Source organism: Myotis nattereri (genome assembly GCF_964212035.1).
Source record: "Myotis nattereri genome assembly, chromosome: 7".
NCBI lineage: Eukaryota > Metazoa > Chordata > Mammalia > Chiroptera > Vespertilionidae > Myotis > Myotis nattereri.
The window spans coordinates 25,080,038-25,097,097 of NC_138082.1; the positions used below are offsets into that span (position 1 = coordinate 25,080,038).

At 46.4% G+C, this 17,060-nt stretch overlaps 1 protein-coding gene across 3 annotated transcripts in view; it reads left to right on the forward strand.

Annotated features, from left to right (window-relative positions):
* Nucleotides 1–5,284: 5,284 nt before the first annotated feature.
* Nucleotides 5,285–17,060, forward strand: part of SGPP2 (sphingosine-1-phosphate phosphatase 2) — a gene marked incomplete at its 5' end in the record, with an annotated part of 84,448 nt that continues 72,672 nt past the window's right edge. Inside the window, one exon of one of the 3 annotated variants that reach the window (XM_081095936.1) lies at nucleotides 5,285–5,503. In XM_081095936.1, the coding sequence (XP_080952062.1) occupies nucleotides 5,285–5,503 (219 nt within the window). The remainder of the gene's footprint in view (nucleotides 5,504–17,060) is intronic. The other 2 variants (XM_081095937.1, XM_081095938.1) reach the window with 2 other exon arrangements.

Sequence of the window (17,060 nt, forward strand, 5' to 3'; positions counted from 1 at the left end):
TTTATTTTTTTTATTATTTTTTAAAATATATTTTATTGATTTTTTACAGAGAGAAAGGGAGAGAGATAGAGAGCTAGAAACATCGATGAGAGAGAAACATCGATCAGCTGCCTCCTGCACATCCCCTACTGGGGATGTGCCCGCAACCCAGGTACATGCCCTTGACCGGAATCGAACCTGGGACCCTTCAGTCCGCAGGCCGACGCTCTATCCACTGAGCCAAACCGGTTTTGGCAGCCCCTTTTATTATATAGGATAGAGGCCTGGTGCTTGGGTGAGGGCTGGCTGGTTTGCCCTGAAGGGTGTCCCGTATCAGGGTGTGGGTCCTGCTGGGGTGCCTGGCCAGCCTGGGTGAGGGGCTGATGGCTGTTTGCAGGCTGGTCAAGTCCCCCCCCAGTAGGGACCCTCACCCCATGGAGGTTTAGCCCTCCTGGGTGAGGGGCTAATGGCTGTTTTCAGGCTGGCCACACCCCCTTTAGGGTAGGGGGTCCCCACTGGGGTGCCTGGCCAGTCTGGGTGAGGGGCTGAGGACCGTTTTCAGGCTGGCCAAGCCCCCTGGCGTTGGAAGCTCCCAGCCTCTCCTTTTTTTCTTTTCTTTTTTTTAAATTCTGGGATTTATTTACCTTCTATAATTGAAACTTTGCTGCCTTCAGTGGACCTCAGAGCCAGCCACGGCAGGCGGGAAGCTTGGCTTCCTCCATCACTGGAGCAACCAAGCCTCCTGCTCGCTCCAGCTCCGTGGCTGCCAGCTGCCATCTTGGTTGGGTTAATTTGCATATAGTTGCTCTGATTGGCTGGTGGGTGCGGCTTAAGGCATAGTGAAGGTACAGTCAATTTGCATGTTTGTCTTTTCTTTTATATATATAATAAGTGCAGTGGATGTAAATCCAAATGCTTCAGGGGCCAAGCTGGCAATGAAATGCGCCATCAAAGGAGGATATAAAATAATACAGAGTGGGAGAGCTGTGGAAAACTCCAGAATGATGTCCAGTCTAGAGAGAGCAGCAGATATTCAGCTCGGCTATTGCCACCACGAATCTTGGCCTGGTGATGTCAGAGTTCCCAGTTTTTAAAGAGAGGCTAGAATTCTATATTTTACATAATAGTATTATCTGATATTTAAATGTTGGCAACTCTGTTTTTAAGATCAAGGTGTGAGCCAGACTCTGAGGCCTGTGGTCTGCCTGTTGGTTCCAGTGCGTCGGTAGCTGGAACCAACGTGTCAGCAGACTGTGTTCAGGGGCCTCAGGGCTTCAGGAGTGCTGATGGCAGTAGCCCTAGTGTAGGCTAATCCCAAGAACCTGTGTCGGCAGGTGGATGGATAGGGCTTTTGTATAGAGTGGGCTCTGCAGTCCTATGTGCTCAGGCCGGTTACAGATTGGTTGTCGGCCAGCAGTCATTGTCACAGCTGAAAGGACCTTCAGTCCCCTGCCCTCAACAGGGAAGAACACTGAGACCTGAAGAACACCTGTCCACACTGCACCCTTCGCTGCCCACGGCCCTTCTCACAAGATGACTCATTAGGTTGTAGAACTGGAAACTCAAAAGCCCCTAGGCCACGTGTTTTTAAAAATTGTTACTGTCTGCTCCTCTGGTATGTCTCAGTGGTTGAGCATTGACCCATGCACTAAGAAGTCACCCGTTCCATTCCCAGTTCAGGGCACATGCCTTGTATGTAGGCTCAATCCACAGCAGGGGGCATGCAGGAGACAGTGGATCAATAATTCTCAACATTGATGTTTCTATCTCTCTCTCCCTCTCCCTTCCTTGCTGGAATCAATAAAAATATACCAATGAATAAAAAATTTTTAAAAATTAAAAATTGTTACTATCAGGTGAGTTTGGCAGGGGTATTGTTAACTGTGTGAGGAAGACAGGTATTACTTGGTGGCCTACATTATCTCTTGGTTTCATTGCTCACAATGATCTCTTTTATATAAATACTAGAGGCTCAGTGCATGAAATTGTGCACTCGGGGGGTGGGGGAGTCCCTCAGCCCAGCCTGCACCCTCTCACAGTCCAGGAGAGGCTCCCGCCATTGCCGCTACACTCACCAGCCGTGAGCCCAGCTTCTGGCTGAGCAGCGCTCCCCCTGTGGGAGTGCACTGACCACCAGGGGACAGCTCCTGCATTGAGCGTCTGCCCCCTGGTGGTCAGTGCACATCATAGCAACCAGTCAATTTGCAAATTAGCCTTTTATGATATAGGATCTTAAAAACCTGCATCTTTCTCTAACCAAGTCTGAGCAGTTACTAGTAAAAGAGTTCCAAAACAATTTTTTTAAGTAACCCTATGGGTGGGCCCATGCAGTTAATCTCTTTTGTCCACGAGGTATTCTATATTGTTTTGTGTTAAACACCTGTATGAAAAGTTACATATGTAATACATGTCTGTGAAAAATTCAAACAGAAGTCAAGAACACAGAGTAAATCCTGAAAGTTCCTGTTAGCGCCAACAAACGGGTATTTCCCCCTGTTGTGTGTGTGTGTGTGTGTGTGTGTGTGTTCCTTTTCATTTTTTTTGCATGTGCATGCATATGCACACACATATGTATCTATTTATTTATCTATTTATTTATTTATTTATTTATGCTTCTAGCAGCCCTATTGAGATATAACTCTTGTACAATAAATGCACATATTTAACGTGTATGACTTGATATGTTCGATAAGATTTTTTATAATTTGATAAGACACATGTATACACCCGTGAAATGACAACCACAGTCAAGATAATGAACATATCCATCGCCTTCGAAAGATTCTTTGTGTTCTTGGTTATTTTTTTATTTTTAATTTTTAAGGCATTTTGCTTTGGGCCTGACTGGGCCTCTACCACTGCAGTTTCCTCTGTCTGGAATGCTCTTTCTCCTGGTCTTGCTAAGGAGAGCAGGTCACCTGCACAAATGTCCCCTTCTCAGGAACCTGGTTACCTAAATGCCATCCCCCTGCACCACCCACCATGCTTTCTCTCTTCAGAGCACTTACCATGCCCTACAAGCACATATTCATTTGATTTCCTATTATCTGTCTCCCCTACTACAAAACAAGTTCCATAATTAAGGGGCTCTGTTTGTTTTAAACTGATGTCTCCCCAGGCCTAGAACAGTGCCTGGCACTGTACAGATTGTCAAATACATGGAGGATGAGTGACTACTTCGTAGGGCTGCTGGGGGGAGAAAAGGTGATTTAATTAGTCATAGTATGAAACTACTGAGCACATACCTGGCACAGAGTGAGTACTTGTGCTGGGTTGACTAGTGTTCCCCCAAAACTCATGTCCACCCAGAACGTGTGAATGTGGCCTTATTTGGAAATAAAATTTTTGCGAATGCGATCCCATTAAGATGAGATCATACTGGGTTAGAGTGGACCCTAACCAATGATTGGTGTCCTTATAAGAGGAGGGAGATTTGGACACAGAGTCACACAGCACACAGGGAGGCCATGTGACAGCAGAGGAAGAGATTGAGTGATACTGCCATAAGCCAAAGACCCCGACACACGTGTACCAGCCTTATAGGAAAGGTAAGAAGTGAGGATTGTTGTTTTATCACAGGAAGAAACTGAGCCAACAGTCACTGGAGGCTAGATGTGCCTGCTCCTCCCAGGAGAGAAAATGCGTTGTCTGACTATTACAATTCTGTGGCCTTCTGCTGCCTGTACCATGTTTTGTTTTGCCACCTTTTCCTAATTGGGAGAGAGGAAAATTGAAGACCAAATTTGGGAGACACATTATTCAAGTGTCTTCATGGGAGAACAGGCTGTTGTTGTTTTAACACAGATAAAGATCAGGTCCTGACCTACTACAACTCCAGCTATTAAAACTAAATCACAGGGTCTGGCCCAGCAACCATGTGGAAGGAGCCTTCTGTGTCCATGACTGGACATCCGTGTGTAGCGCAGCTGGATCGTGTGGGCAGCTCTGTGCTTCTTCCGTAAAATAAATGGAAATGGCGTCTCCTAAGAGTTCATTGCTCTCTCCGCCACCTTGATCTTGCTCTCCAAACAGTTTTGGGAAGGAGAGCGGAAACGAAGTCATGAGGGAGACCAAATCCTTGAAAGCTACAGCACTGAGACTTCCTAGACTGAAAGCAGACTGAATAAACAAGGTAGTGGCAGGCGCTTGTTGACAGTCATTTGTGTAACCAAATGCTTAGCAGGCTTTGGACAGGCTACCGGGAAAGGCGCACCTTCTGCTGCAAACAAGACAGAGGATTGAGTTGCACTTTTGTGGCTGGCAGATGGCTGGGCCCAATTTGACTGCTGGCTCTCACGCCTTGTGAGAAAGCAAAGGCCCTTACAGGGGACCTCAGCCCCCTGGAAATAGACTCAGGAGGGAGGGAAGAAAACCAACCCCTCCAGGTCATTTCCTTAGCTGTTCCACAGAGGTCCCTAGAGCAGGCACTGCACAGATTGTCCAATACAAGGAGGTGCGTGAGATGTCAAAGCCACCGCCCAGTCCCTCCGCGCCTTGTTCCCTTTGGGTCTAAAGGTCCCCAAAGATCTTGTTCCCCGGTCCTCGAGTCATTGTGTAAATAGAGGCTGGGGAGGAGGTAGGAGGAGGGGCAAGCGACCCCTTTTTCAAAGCAGACAGTCCAGAAGGAATCGCGTTTTCTACCTACAAGTTTAAAGCGTTGCCCCAGTTGTCAAACCACGGGGCAGGGCAGGGCCGCGGCGGCTGACTCAGGCCCACTCTGAATCGACCCCCTGGGCTCCTGAGCAAGGTGGGAAGCTCGGGCCTGTGGCGAGATGTCGCAGCACGTAGTGTAAGGAGGGGACTTTCCCTGGAGGAACTGGTCAAAGGCCAGAGTAGAGGGCTGGGTGCGGGGGCTGGAGGGGAAACCCTACCCCACCTTGGGCTCAAGAGGGAAAGGAGGGTCACCCATGGGACCAGCCGCACGCGGCAGGATGGACTCCCGAGGTCCACACACGCTCGGCCGCGCCCCTTTAGGTGGCACCTCTGAGCCCGCCGGGAGCGGGTGGGGGCGCGGTCGTGGGAACAGGGGCGGTTGAGGCACCTGTGCAGCTCCGCCCAGTCCCGGTCGGCAGACTCCGGGGAGCGCCCGAGCCCGCGGGGAAGAAAAGGCGGGCGGACGTGCCGGCGCGGGGCGGAGGCGTCCTGCTGGGCTTCCTGCGCGGGGCGGGCGCTAGGACCCGAGCGGCGCACCTGTGGGCAGGTGCCCCGGCCTCGCCCGCTCTCCGCCCCGGGAGCCGCGCGGCTGGTGCACAGGCGGGGCCGGTGCTGGCAGAGGCCCTAGCGCGGCGGCGGCGCCGGGCGCACCATGGCCGAGCTGCTGCGGAGCCTGCGGGACTCCCAGCTCGTCGCCCGCTTCCAGCGCCGCTGCGGGCTCTTCCCGGCGCCGGATGACGACCCCCGAGAGAACGGCGCGGGCCCGGGGGAGGGCGCGGCGCGGGCGCCCGGGGTCGGTCATCACCCCGCGGTCAACGGCAAGGGCGGCGGGGGGCCGGCCAATGGGCTGCTCAGAGCCGCGGCCCCGCAGGTAACCGTGGGCAGGTGTACGCGGGGGAGGGAGGGAGGGGGCAGCGGCTGCGTGGCCGGCGGACCAGTGGTCCAGGCGACTCCGCGGCGGGGACGGGCGGGAGCCGAGCCTGCGGGGCGGAGAGGGCGCCATCCCCGCAGCGACCCAGCCGGCTCCTGGCGCCGAGTGTGGCCGGGAGGACGAAGGGGGAGTCCACCTGCCTGGTGGCAGCCAGGGCCACTCAGACATCAGGTGCTCCCAGGGCTTGACATGCTGTCTATTTAGAGACTTTCCGCCTTAGAGTTAAATGTATAAAATGCATATTCTCCCAGTCGGGTAAGTTACATCATGAAAAGCGGAGAGATGCCCTTGGCATTTTCATGAGCGGCTTCCCTGGGAGAGATTCTTAGAACTCCCCGGGCTCCAGGAATTTCCGCCGCACCCCCACCCCCTTTCCTGATCTGCACCAACGGGGTGTGGCGGGCCCCACGTGCCCTTCACCTTCCCGCGTGGCCCCCCTGAGGACAGAACTTGGGGTTGGAATGTTCCTGGAGAGATTGGCAGCGCCGGCCAGGGATGCGGCCCCACCGCGCTGCGCTCTCCCCCTCCCCGCAGAGCTCTGGGCCCGCCGCCGGGTGGGTCCTGTATTAACTGGCACCAGTGACTTTTAACCGATGCTGCCAGGAGGGAAGCTCACCACACGCCCCTGTAGGTGTTGCGGCTGTGGCTCCACAACCCACTGCGGCTCCGGGGAAGCCGGCGCGTCTTGTCGCAGTGACTCCGGGCGGGAGGGACCAGACAGGCTGCAGACGGCCGACGTGCCAGGCTGCTGTCTGCCAGGGCAGAGGGCTGCCCCTGGGAGAGAGGGCGGCCTGCTGCAGGGAGATGCCCTGGGCACCCACAGAGGCTGTCCTTCCCCTGGGGGCGGTAAAAAGTGCGGCACAGAGGACAGAAGCATTTTATTAACAATCCCCCCCCCCACTTTGTGTGGGGGTAAACCCCCCATTTTTTTCTCCCTAGAAGTTTTGATAACTATTTCTGTGTCTATTTCTAGTAACTGGGGACTTATGAAGAACCTGGTTTCTATGTGGAGTGGAGTATTGTGGGCGTTGAATTACAGAACTTGAGATGGTGTGCCTAGGGGAGGGGGGCGGGGTGTGTTCCACTCTAGACAAATCCTCCTCTATAATATTGTTTTCTCCTTTTATTTTTCTTCTCTGCCTCACATGACGTCCGGTAACTTTTAGATGAGTTTAGGATCGCCCCCCCCCCCGCCCCCCATCTTCTTGCCTCTTCTTAAAATTGGGCTGCCCTAGCTGGTTTGGCTCAGTGGATAGAGCATCGGCCTGTGGACTGAAGGATCCTGGGTTGATTCCTATCAAGGGCACATGCCCCAATTGCGGTTGCCCCGCTCGATCCCCAGTGGGGGCGGGGGATGGGGGGGTGCAAGAGGCAGCTGACCAATGATTCTCATCATTGATGTTTCTATCTCTCCCTCTCCCTTCCTTTCTGAAATCAATTTTTTTTAAAAAAAAAATTTTTAAATAGGGCAGAGTGAGGGGATAAAGACCATTCACATTCCTGAAATGTGGTAGGGCATTTTCTGTGCGCCCACTGTTTACACCCACAGATAGATGCCCCAGCTGCTTTCTTTGCTCTCTTCTTAAGCTTCTATTCTGTGTCCCTAATTCAAGAAGCTGAAAAAGAATGCATTTCCCACTAGTGCTTTTCAAACAGTTTTAAACATCAGCCCTGGAGATGTGTTCTGGAAAAGGAGACTCTTGCCCTTTAAACGTATGATCAGCAGATTCATCGCAGGGAGTAGTGTCTTCTTGTGGCTTGAAGAGTCTGGTCATAGTGAACCAAATGAGGGATTTCCCTCACCTCCCACCCAACACATAACTCACTCACTATAGAGCAGGAACAGGTAAGAGTGAGCTAAGAATTCATAAGAAATCACCATAGTGATGTGTGATGGGGAAAAAAAACATGTGACAGCATTTGATAAATGAGAGGTTCATGAATATTTTTAAAGGTGTGTTGGTTTCAAGTGACTTGGGAACATTAATTTGCAAATGTAGGTGGAGTTCCCAGGAGAAACGGATTGCATAACTGCCCCCAAGATGAGAAGAGTGCATGGGACAGTTCAAGGAAACTTCTCTCCAGCAGTTTCCTTCTCCTAGGCCTCTGGCCTGGGGCCGCCTCTCCTTTCCCTCAATAACCCCCTCTCATCCTTCAATTTCAATGGTCAGTTCCTCAGGAGACATCTTTGATCACCTTCCAGTCTCACTCCACTTAAAAAAAAATTTTTTTTAATACATTTTTACTGATTTCAGAGAAGAAGGGAAAGGGAGAGATAGAAACATCAATGATGAGAAAGAATCATTGATCGGCTGCATGCCCCCTGCCGGCAACCTGGGCATGTGCCCTTGACAGGAATCAAACCCCTTTCAGGTGGATACTCTATCCACTGAGCAAATCGGCTAGGGCTCACCCCACTTTTTAGGTTCTCTTTGATTCTTGTGTTTTTTTCTTCCTTCCTTTTGTTGATCCTCACCCAAGAATATTTTTCCCATTGATTTTTTCTTTCTTTCTTTCTTTCTTTTTTTTTTTTTTTTTTTTAGAGAGTGGAAGGGAGAGAGGCAGGGGTGTGTGGGGTGAGGGGAGAGACACATTGATTGTTTGCCTCCTGCACAAGCTCCAACTGCGGCCAGGGATTGAGCCTGTAACCCAGGTGTGTGCCCTTGACCGGGAATCAAACCCAAGACCCTTTGGTGCACAGGCTGACACTCCAATCACTGAGTCAGACCGGCCAGGGTGCTTCTGTGTTTCTTCATTGCAGCATTGCTCACATTGTCTAAATACACCTTTGCGTGGAGATCTGATTATTGCCATTCTCCTGTATGGATGGTGAGGTCCAAAAATGTGCGGAACTTGTCTGGTGTGGTCATTATTTCCCCCACCCCTGTGGCCCAGCACATGGGAGCTCAGTGGATTTTGTGAATGAATGAGTTTGCACTCACAATATAAAAACAGCCCTTTAAAAGCAAGAAAAGGATTTCTTGCAGAGAAGTGTCCTTTTGCTGCTCAGAGAGCCTGGGCCTCCAGTGAGCCAAATGGTAGGGTTTCCTCCCTTTGTATCCAACACATGAGTGTACTCACTATGGAGCAGAAAAAAGGAAGAGAGGGCTAAAAATTCAAGACAAAAAATTCAAGATTTTTTAAAATTTAAGAGTAAATATTGAAACAAAGTTTTTCCACATAGCCTAGGAGTCAGACAGCACTAGGACATTGATTTAAGACCCTTCAAACAACAGACAGGTTGTTTTCCTCACTTGGGTGACTTTAGATTGCAACAAATCTAATTGTATCACCTCTCACATTTTTTAAAAAATATATTTTATTGATTTTTTACAGAGAGGAAGGGAGAGAGATAGAGAGTTAGAAACATCGATGAGCGAGAAACATCGATCAGCTGCCTCCTGCACATCTCCCACTGGGGATGTGCCCGCAACCCAGGTACATGCCCTTGACCGGAATCGAACCCGGGACCTTTCAGTCCGCAGGCCAACGCTCTGTCCACTGAGCCAAACCGGTTTCGGCCACCTCTCACATTTTTTATATTTAATCTTAACACAGGACAAGTATGGAAATGATCAAATAAGGATTTTCCTTTCCACATTCTCTTAACACCACACACTCCGCGCTTAAAGACTAATTACATATTTTCTGAACCAGGGCTGGACTGGGCTGGGCTTGCACAAAGCTATCACTAAGTCAGACTGATCTTCAGATGTGTCCCAGGAGTCATGAATTTCACAGAGTTCTGAGTCCTGAAGGGTTAAATGCTTTGTTGAGGACTTGCCAAATACCCACACAGCTGGATCTTTTGACTCTCAAGTTTAAACTCCTTCCACTGTGCATCTTCACTTACTTGGTCTCATTGAGAAAACGTGTAGTGTTGGGGCTTGGTTGGGAGCAGAGTGGAGATTGTGTAGAAAGAGAGCTTGGTTTTGGTGTGCAAGGGTAATTGGTCTCCCAGGGTAACTATTAGAGGACATTCTTGGCAGCAGCCAAGAGCAAGAGACAGGGGTCCTGGGACTGAGCTAGGAGGACAAAGGCCCAATTAGAATTGTGTTTATTTGTTATGGGGCAGAGCCAGCCTTGGTTATAATGGTATTTTGATTTTTATCATCTTTGCTTACTCAACACAGTTGCATTAAGTTAGACTTTGCAGTGCCTTTTCCCATCATTATATTAAACTAGAGATAATCTTTCCAAATTACATTGTGCTCAATAAATACTCTTTGATAACTATTTGCTGAGATATAGTTCTAAAGTTGGGTTGGGGAGGGGATTAAAAATAGGTTGCTTTTAGAAGTCTTTGCTCTCCTCTTTCCCTCTGAAACATTTGGGGCCCTCCAAGTCTGTCAATCCACTAAACCCCACCCTGGACTTCATTGGCTTGCTAAAATGCAAAGAAGCATCGCAGGAATCTGGAGACCTGAATCTGGTTCTGCCTCGGTGTCACGTTGAATTCCTCTGGGCCTCAATTGTCCCATATGCAAAATGAGCAGAGTGAAATAGATGCATGGATGTACAACTGTAGCTATAAATTATAGTCAGAGGAGCTTTAACAACAATGTCCAGGATCCAGGTCAGAAGTGGGGCCCAGAAAAATTGCCAAACAGATGGGAGCTCTGAATTCTCTTGTCCTGGGATCTACCACCCTTAGTGTGTTCAGGACAAAGATAGTGATGGCCAGAGACAGCTGCTATGGCAGCTGTGACATTTTGACTTGATTATAGCTAAAATGGCCAACAGGTCAAACTTCAAGTTTTGATTATCTTTAGATGAATGTTGAGGTTTGAAATGGCAAAATAAACCACTTTGAAAAAGTATATTTGATCTTTTTTTTCTAGTTACAGATATTGTTCAGTCTAGAAGATATGGAAAAATACAAAGAAAATGTTAGATCCATGCCCATTGTACTACTACTAAAGAAAATCACTCAGTGAATATTAAACCTGATCTTTAATAACTATATGTTATCCATAGCATGAGCATACAAAAATTTAGTTGACCTATTGCTGTAACTGTGAGGTCATTTCACAATGCACACAAATACTGTATCATTATGTTGTACACCTGAAATTAATGTCAATTATATCTCAATTAAAGACAATCAAGATATGTAAAAAGGTAGTTGAACAAAGATGTTATTTTTTTTTCATTAATTTTTAGAGAGAGAGGAAGGGAGAGGCATAGAGAGATAGAAACATCAATGAGAGAGAAACATCATTAATCGGCTGCCTTCTACACGCCTCTTACTGGGAATTGAGCCTGCAACCCGGGCTATGTGCCCTGACCAGTAATTGAACCATGACTTTCTGGTTCCTGGGCTGACATTCAACCACTGAGCCCCTCTTGGCCCTCCCCAAGGCTTTTGCACGTGGCAATAACTTTTTATGGCTGAATCATACTCCACTGTGTGCATGTGGGGGAGCACATTTTCTATATCCATTCATCTGTCAATGGACACAAGTTGCTTCCATATCTTGGCTATTGTAATAATGCTGCAATGAACATGGGGCTGCGTGTTAGTATTCTCTTTTTTTCTTGGGGAAAAAACCCGGAAGTGGAACTCCTGGATCATATGGAAGTTCTCTTTTTAATTTTTTGAGGAATCTCCATGCTGTTTTCCATAGTGACTGCACTAATTTGCATTCCTACCAACAGTGCACAGGGGTTCCCTTTTCTCCAAATCCTCGCCAGCGCTTATTGGTGTTCTTTTTTTTCTTTATTTTTTCTTTTTTGGTCTTTTTAATCATAGCCATTCCAACAGGTATAAGGTAATATCACACTGTGGGTTTGATTTGCATCTCCATGATGATTAGTGATGTTGAGCATCTTTTCATGTACTTGTTGGCCATCTGTATGTCTGCTTTAGAAAAATGTCTATTCAGATCCTCTGCCCATTCTTTAATCTAATTGTGTTTTGGTTTTTTTTTTTGTTTTTTTGTTGGTTTTTTTTGCTGTTGAGCTGTATGAATTGTTTGTATATTTTGGAAATTAATCCTTTATCAGATATATGACTTACAAATATTCTTTCCCTGCTCTAGGTGCCTTTTCATTTTGTTGATGGTTTTCTTTTCTGTGCAGAAGTTTTTTAGGTTGATGTAGTCCTACTTGCTTCTTCTTGCACTTGTTGCCTTTACTTTTGGTGTCAAATTCAAGAAATCATTCTCAAGACCTTGGCCTTTGACTCTCCTCTTACTTTACATTTCCATGCTTGGAATTGGCTGGTAGAAATATGCATATAGTAAGGCTTTGAATAGGTGCTAGCAATTTGCCCTGCAGAAAGGGTGTGCTAGGGCACATAACTATGAGGGCAGGTTTCCCACACCCTCAACAATATTAGGTATTAACACTTTCCTAAATTTTGGAAAAAATAGTCCACTTTGACTTCTATCTCACTTTTATTCCTTTATTTTCAATATTTATTGACCAGCACTGAGTTTCTGGGACAGTCCCCAGCCTTAAAGCTACAAAGGTAAGTAAGATTTAGTTCCTGCCTTGGGAAAGCCACAAAGAAAATGATGCAATGCAAAAATTACTAGATTAGAAGGATAACAACATGGCCAGGGATTCAATGGCAGGAGTGCCTCCCCATACCTGGAGGAGCCCAGGAAGGCTTGAGTCGGGGTTTAAAGAGTGAGTAGGAGTCAAATAGAAAAAGATGGGAGGATCTCTTTTCTCTGCCTGCGGATCTCATGTGATAAAACATAAAGACACATTGTCATTTTATTATTGGTGAATAGCAACAAGTTCAACTTGGTATAGTAAGAGTTCCAGCAGGAATTAGATGGCCTATTGAAAAATGGTAACCAAAATCCTTAAAATGGTTAAAATGACAAATTTTATGTTCTATATATTTTACCTCGATTAAAAAACAAGCCAAACAACAATAAACCACATCCTGGCTGGTGTGGCTCAGTTGGTTGAATCTCGTCCCATAAACAAGAAGGTCATGTGTTCTATTCCTGGTCAGGGCACATGCCAATTGCGGGCTCAATCCCCAGTAGGGGGCATGCAGGAGGCAGCCGATGTTTCTCTCTCACATCAATGTTTCTCTCTATATATATATATAAAAAAAACAATCAATGAAAAACATATATTTTTTTAAAAACACACATAGGCTCTATCCCACTTTCTGGTGGAGGAAGAATAACTTCCCCCTCCTTAAGTGTGAGGTACACAAGGTGACTTCCTTCTAAAGAGAATAATATAGAAAGAGGCAGAAAAAAAAGAATAACTTTATAGCATAGAAATCTGGCAGGCACTATCTCCACCAGGTAGTCAAGGTTAACATCAACAGTGAGAAGTCATGTGGACAGTATGTTGCATATTGATAGCATACACTCTTTTATTATTGATTTCAGAGAGGAAGGGGGAGAGAGAGAGAGAGAGAGAGAGAGAGAGAGAGAGAGAGAGAGAGAGAGAGAGAGACACATCGATGATGAGAGAGAATCATTGATCGGCTGCCTCCTGCATGCCCCACACTGGGGATCAAGCCCACAACCTGGGCATATGCCCTGACTGGGAATCAAACCATGACCTTCTGGTTCATAGGTCAGTGCTCAACCACTGAGCCATGCCAGCTGGGCTCATATGCTCTTGATACATGTTGAAAAAAGGCACTTCACCTCTGTAGCTTCCTCCCCCAAACTCATACCTCAGTCTAAACATGAGAATGACATCAAGCAAATCCCAGTTTGGGACATTCTGCAAATGAGGGACATTCTATTCTTCAAAACTGTCAAGGTCATAAAAAACAAGGAAAGTCTGAAAAAACTGTTACAGCCAGGAGGAGCCTTAGGGGATATGACTATTGTGGTGTCCTGGATGGGCCAGTAGAACAGGGGGAAAAAGGACATTAGGAAAAAACTAAAGAAGTCTAAACAAAGAATGGACTTTAGATAATAACGCGTCAGTGTTATAATGAATGTATCAGACTAATCATATATTAATGATAGGGAAACTGGCAGCAGATTGTATGGAAGGATGTGGAGTATATGGAAACTCTTAGTACTACGTTCTAAATTTCTCTATAAATTGAAAGTGTTCAAAAAATAATGTCTAATTTTTTTAAGGGGCAGGTAATTGAAGGGGATTCAAAGATGGGCTCATTTTTAAAGGTGTAGGCAGGATTGCAAAAAATAAATATGGTTTTGGAGCAGGCAAATTTAGCCTAAGAAAAGCAAGGGGAGTGGATAGGGTTCTGGTAACCCCAGCGCCAAGGAGAGCTTAGATGTCAGAGAGAGGCCCTTGCCAGGAGCTGAGGACTTCAATAGAGAAACATAGCCACCTCCAGGCAGAAGTGGGGAGGTAAATATATCTGAGACTCCTCCAAATGCCCTCTCATATCCTGTCAGGGCCTCCCTTTGGCCAAATTCAATCAGAAGCCAGGGAGTATGAGAGCCTGGCTGATGCAATCCATAAAGGTCAGCCTCCCTGGGGAGAGGTGGAGAGGACAAATGGGAAATATCCAAGCACAGGTTGCATAAAGAAATTGGTGTGGTAATTTAATACTGGCTGGAATTTGGGGCTAGAGCCAGAGTCTTAGACTTAAGCTGTAATGTGGCTCCCTGCAGAATTTGGATTTCATCCTATCAACAGGGGGATGGCAAATCCAATTCATCCCATGTGCCAACTCAGAATTGGCAACTGGGACAGTGATAAGAAAGGTTCATGTGCTTAATGGGAAAGAACGTGGGATTGAATGGCTCTGCCTGAGTGGGCAGAAGGGAGGCTGTGGATGAAGCATTTGAGAAGTGGTGATGTTATGTTCAAACACAGCAAAAAGGGGACAAACATGGAAGCCTTAATATCTGTGTTGGGTTCTTCATGATTATCCTTGAGCGTGGTTCTCAGCCCTCCTAACGCCGCGACCCCTTAATACAGTTCCTCATGCTGTGGTGGCCCCCAGCCATAAAATTATTTTCGTTGCTACTTCATAACTGTAATTTTGCTACTCTTATGCATCGTAATGTAACTATCTGATATGCAGGATGTATTTTCATTGTTACAAATTGAACATAATTAAAGCATAGTGATTAATCACAAAAACAATATGTAATTATATATGTGTTTTTCGATGGTCTTAGGCGACCCCTGTGAAAGGGTCGTTCGGAAAACACATATATAATTACATATTGTTTTTGTGATTAATCACTATGCTTTAATTATGTTCAATTTGTAACAATGAAATTGGGGGTCACCACAACATGAGGAACTGTATTAAAGGGTCGCGGCATTAGGAAGGTTGAGAACCACTGCCTTAGGAGGAAAGAGACCACAGGATGCCTTAATACATTGGTTACCATGCTTTAAATCATGGGGCCCCATCATTTTGGATATTAACTGATTGGAGGGGGGGCAGCCCCCGAGTTAAAGGCAGCCTTCTGTCGGCTGGCCAGCATCCTATTAAATGGCCTGGAGTGAGAACTTCATACAACTGGAACACTGCATATCAATCAGATTGCTGTCTAGGGAGTGTGAATGCAAGACCCAGACATAGGGACATAAAAGGAAGAGTGGTGATGAACTGCGGAGAGAAAGGGGAAGACTGAAGGCAGAGAAAGCAGTAGGACAGCAGACTCCCGAGATGGAGAGGAGAGCAGGAAGTCCTCCGAAGCAATGCTAATAGCAGAAGGAAAAACTCCGAGTGGAGAAGGAAAGTGAGTCTTGAGTATGGTGGACTCCACTGCTGGGGGCAGGTGCTACAGGGACTGTTGGCTTTCAGGATAGATTAGAATGAGGGGCTCAGGCAAGGGGGCTGGCTGTGTGGCCGCTGGCTCTGTGTCCTTACTTCCTGAGGAGTCATGTGACAAATAGTCACTGGAGAGAACTGGGTGGGTCTCCCTTTGCAACCAGGATGTGTGGTCCCTACTGCTCTGGAGACTTGCACATCATTGCGCTTAGATCATTGATTCTGTCATTTTTGTGTAGTTCAGAAGGGAGAGGGGCCCCGGGTCCAGATCCCTCTTTCTCACCTGTGCATCCCCAGGATCTACCATGTGCCTGGAACATGGCAGGTATTTATTATTATCTATCGAATGAAGCATGAAAGCTGTGCTAAACTCAACTTTTTCTTTCTTGGCAGAAATGTGATCACCTGCTCTCTCCAGTCACATCTGCGATCATTTTTTCCCTGACCACTTTACCTGCCTGTGGCTTCTTTTACCTTCATGTTTGTTATTGTTGGCTCCTTCCTTTTCATCCAGGAAATGATGGAGGATTTTAATTAATGAATCACTTTTTACTACTTTGCTTTCTTCCGTGGGACACCATGAGAGAAGATCGGGTACCGAGGAAACCTGGTGATGGGGAAACACCCGTTGAATTAAACAATGTGATTTGATGACCGTGTTTTAGAAAGGCTGTTTAGTGAGCCTGGTCTAATCTCAACTTACTTGACTTGGAATTGAGATGTCAAACTTTTAGGTTTTAGAAAAGCACTTTCACTTCTGCTGGTGCAGTCGTGTTAATGATTAAATCCATTCTGACATTTTATCTATGAAGGGCAGTTCACCGGGAGACAGTTCTGTCCTGGTTTCTTAGCAGCACATTTAGAGTGCTCCTGCCTGAAATGCTGAAAACGGGGGCATCCACTGGTCTTTATTATTCTGCTCATCTGGGGAGATACTTTCTGCATGCTGAGAAAATGAGACACTGAAAAATCCAGGCATGACAATGAGTCACATTTTTCTCCCTGCGCTCTTGTTTCCAACACAATATGGACTGATCAGCAAAGTGTTTTAAATAAAACAAGAAAAAATCCTTAGGCATGGCCTGAGGTGGATGGAGAGGGAAGGGTTAACCACCTGATGCCTTGAGGGCGGGGCTTGGGAACCTTGGGAAGGCAGTAATGGTGCCCTTGAACTATTTTGAATATTCCCTCCAGCCCCATAGGGCTCACCTCTTAGTTTAATAAAACAAAACAAAACAAGACACCAGCTTCATTCTTGCTTTTGTTAATGCCCATTCATTTGGTTATCATGCCTGAGGAAGAAATGTCCTCTCTGCCTTCTGTGGGTATGTTTGGATTTTTCCAAGTGGCAAAAACTTTGTTTCCATAGAATTTTATGGGAGCCAGCCCATCAAAGCAGGGACTCCTGTGGGTGGGGGGAAGCAGTTCCTGAAGGTAAAATGTTGGACGCTGAGAGGCCAGGGCTTCATTGGTAGAGAAAGAGCTTAGATGAACTTTTTTTTTCAGTTAAAAAAAATTATTCTCTCTTGAAGGATGATTTAAAAGGTGGCCATGAACTAGAAAATCAAAGCTTTTGTTAAAAGCATTACAAGTGAAAGGCGGCTCTGTTAGGAGTTGGTTGGCTATTTTTTCTTCTTTCTGAATTTTTGATCATTTGATGACTTTTTAGCTAGGGAGATATCAAATATTTTAAAATAAAATTTCATATTTTTCAGTTATTAAAGTATACATGCTTATGTCAGAAATAGTGGAAGAACAGCAAGACATATAAGGAAGAAAACAAAAATCTTGTCATAATTTTGCAAC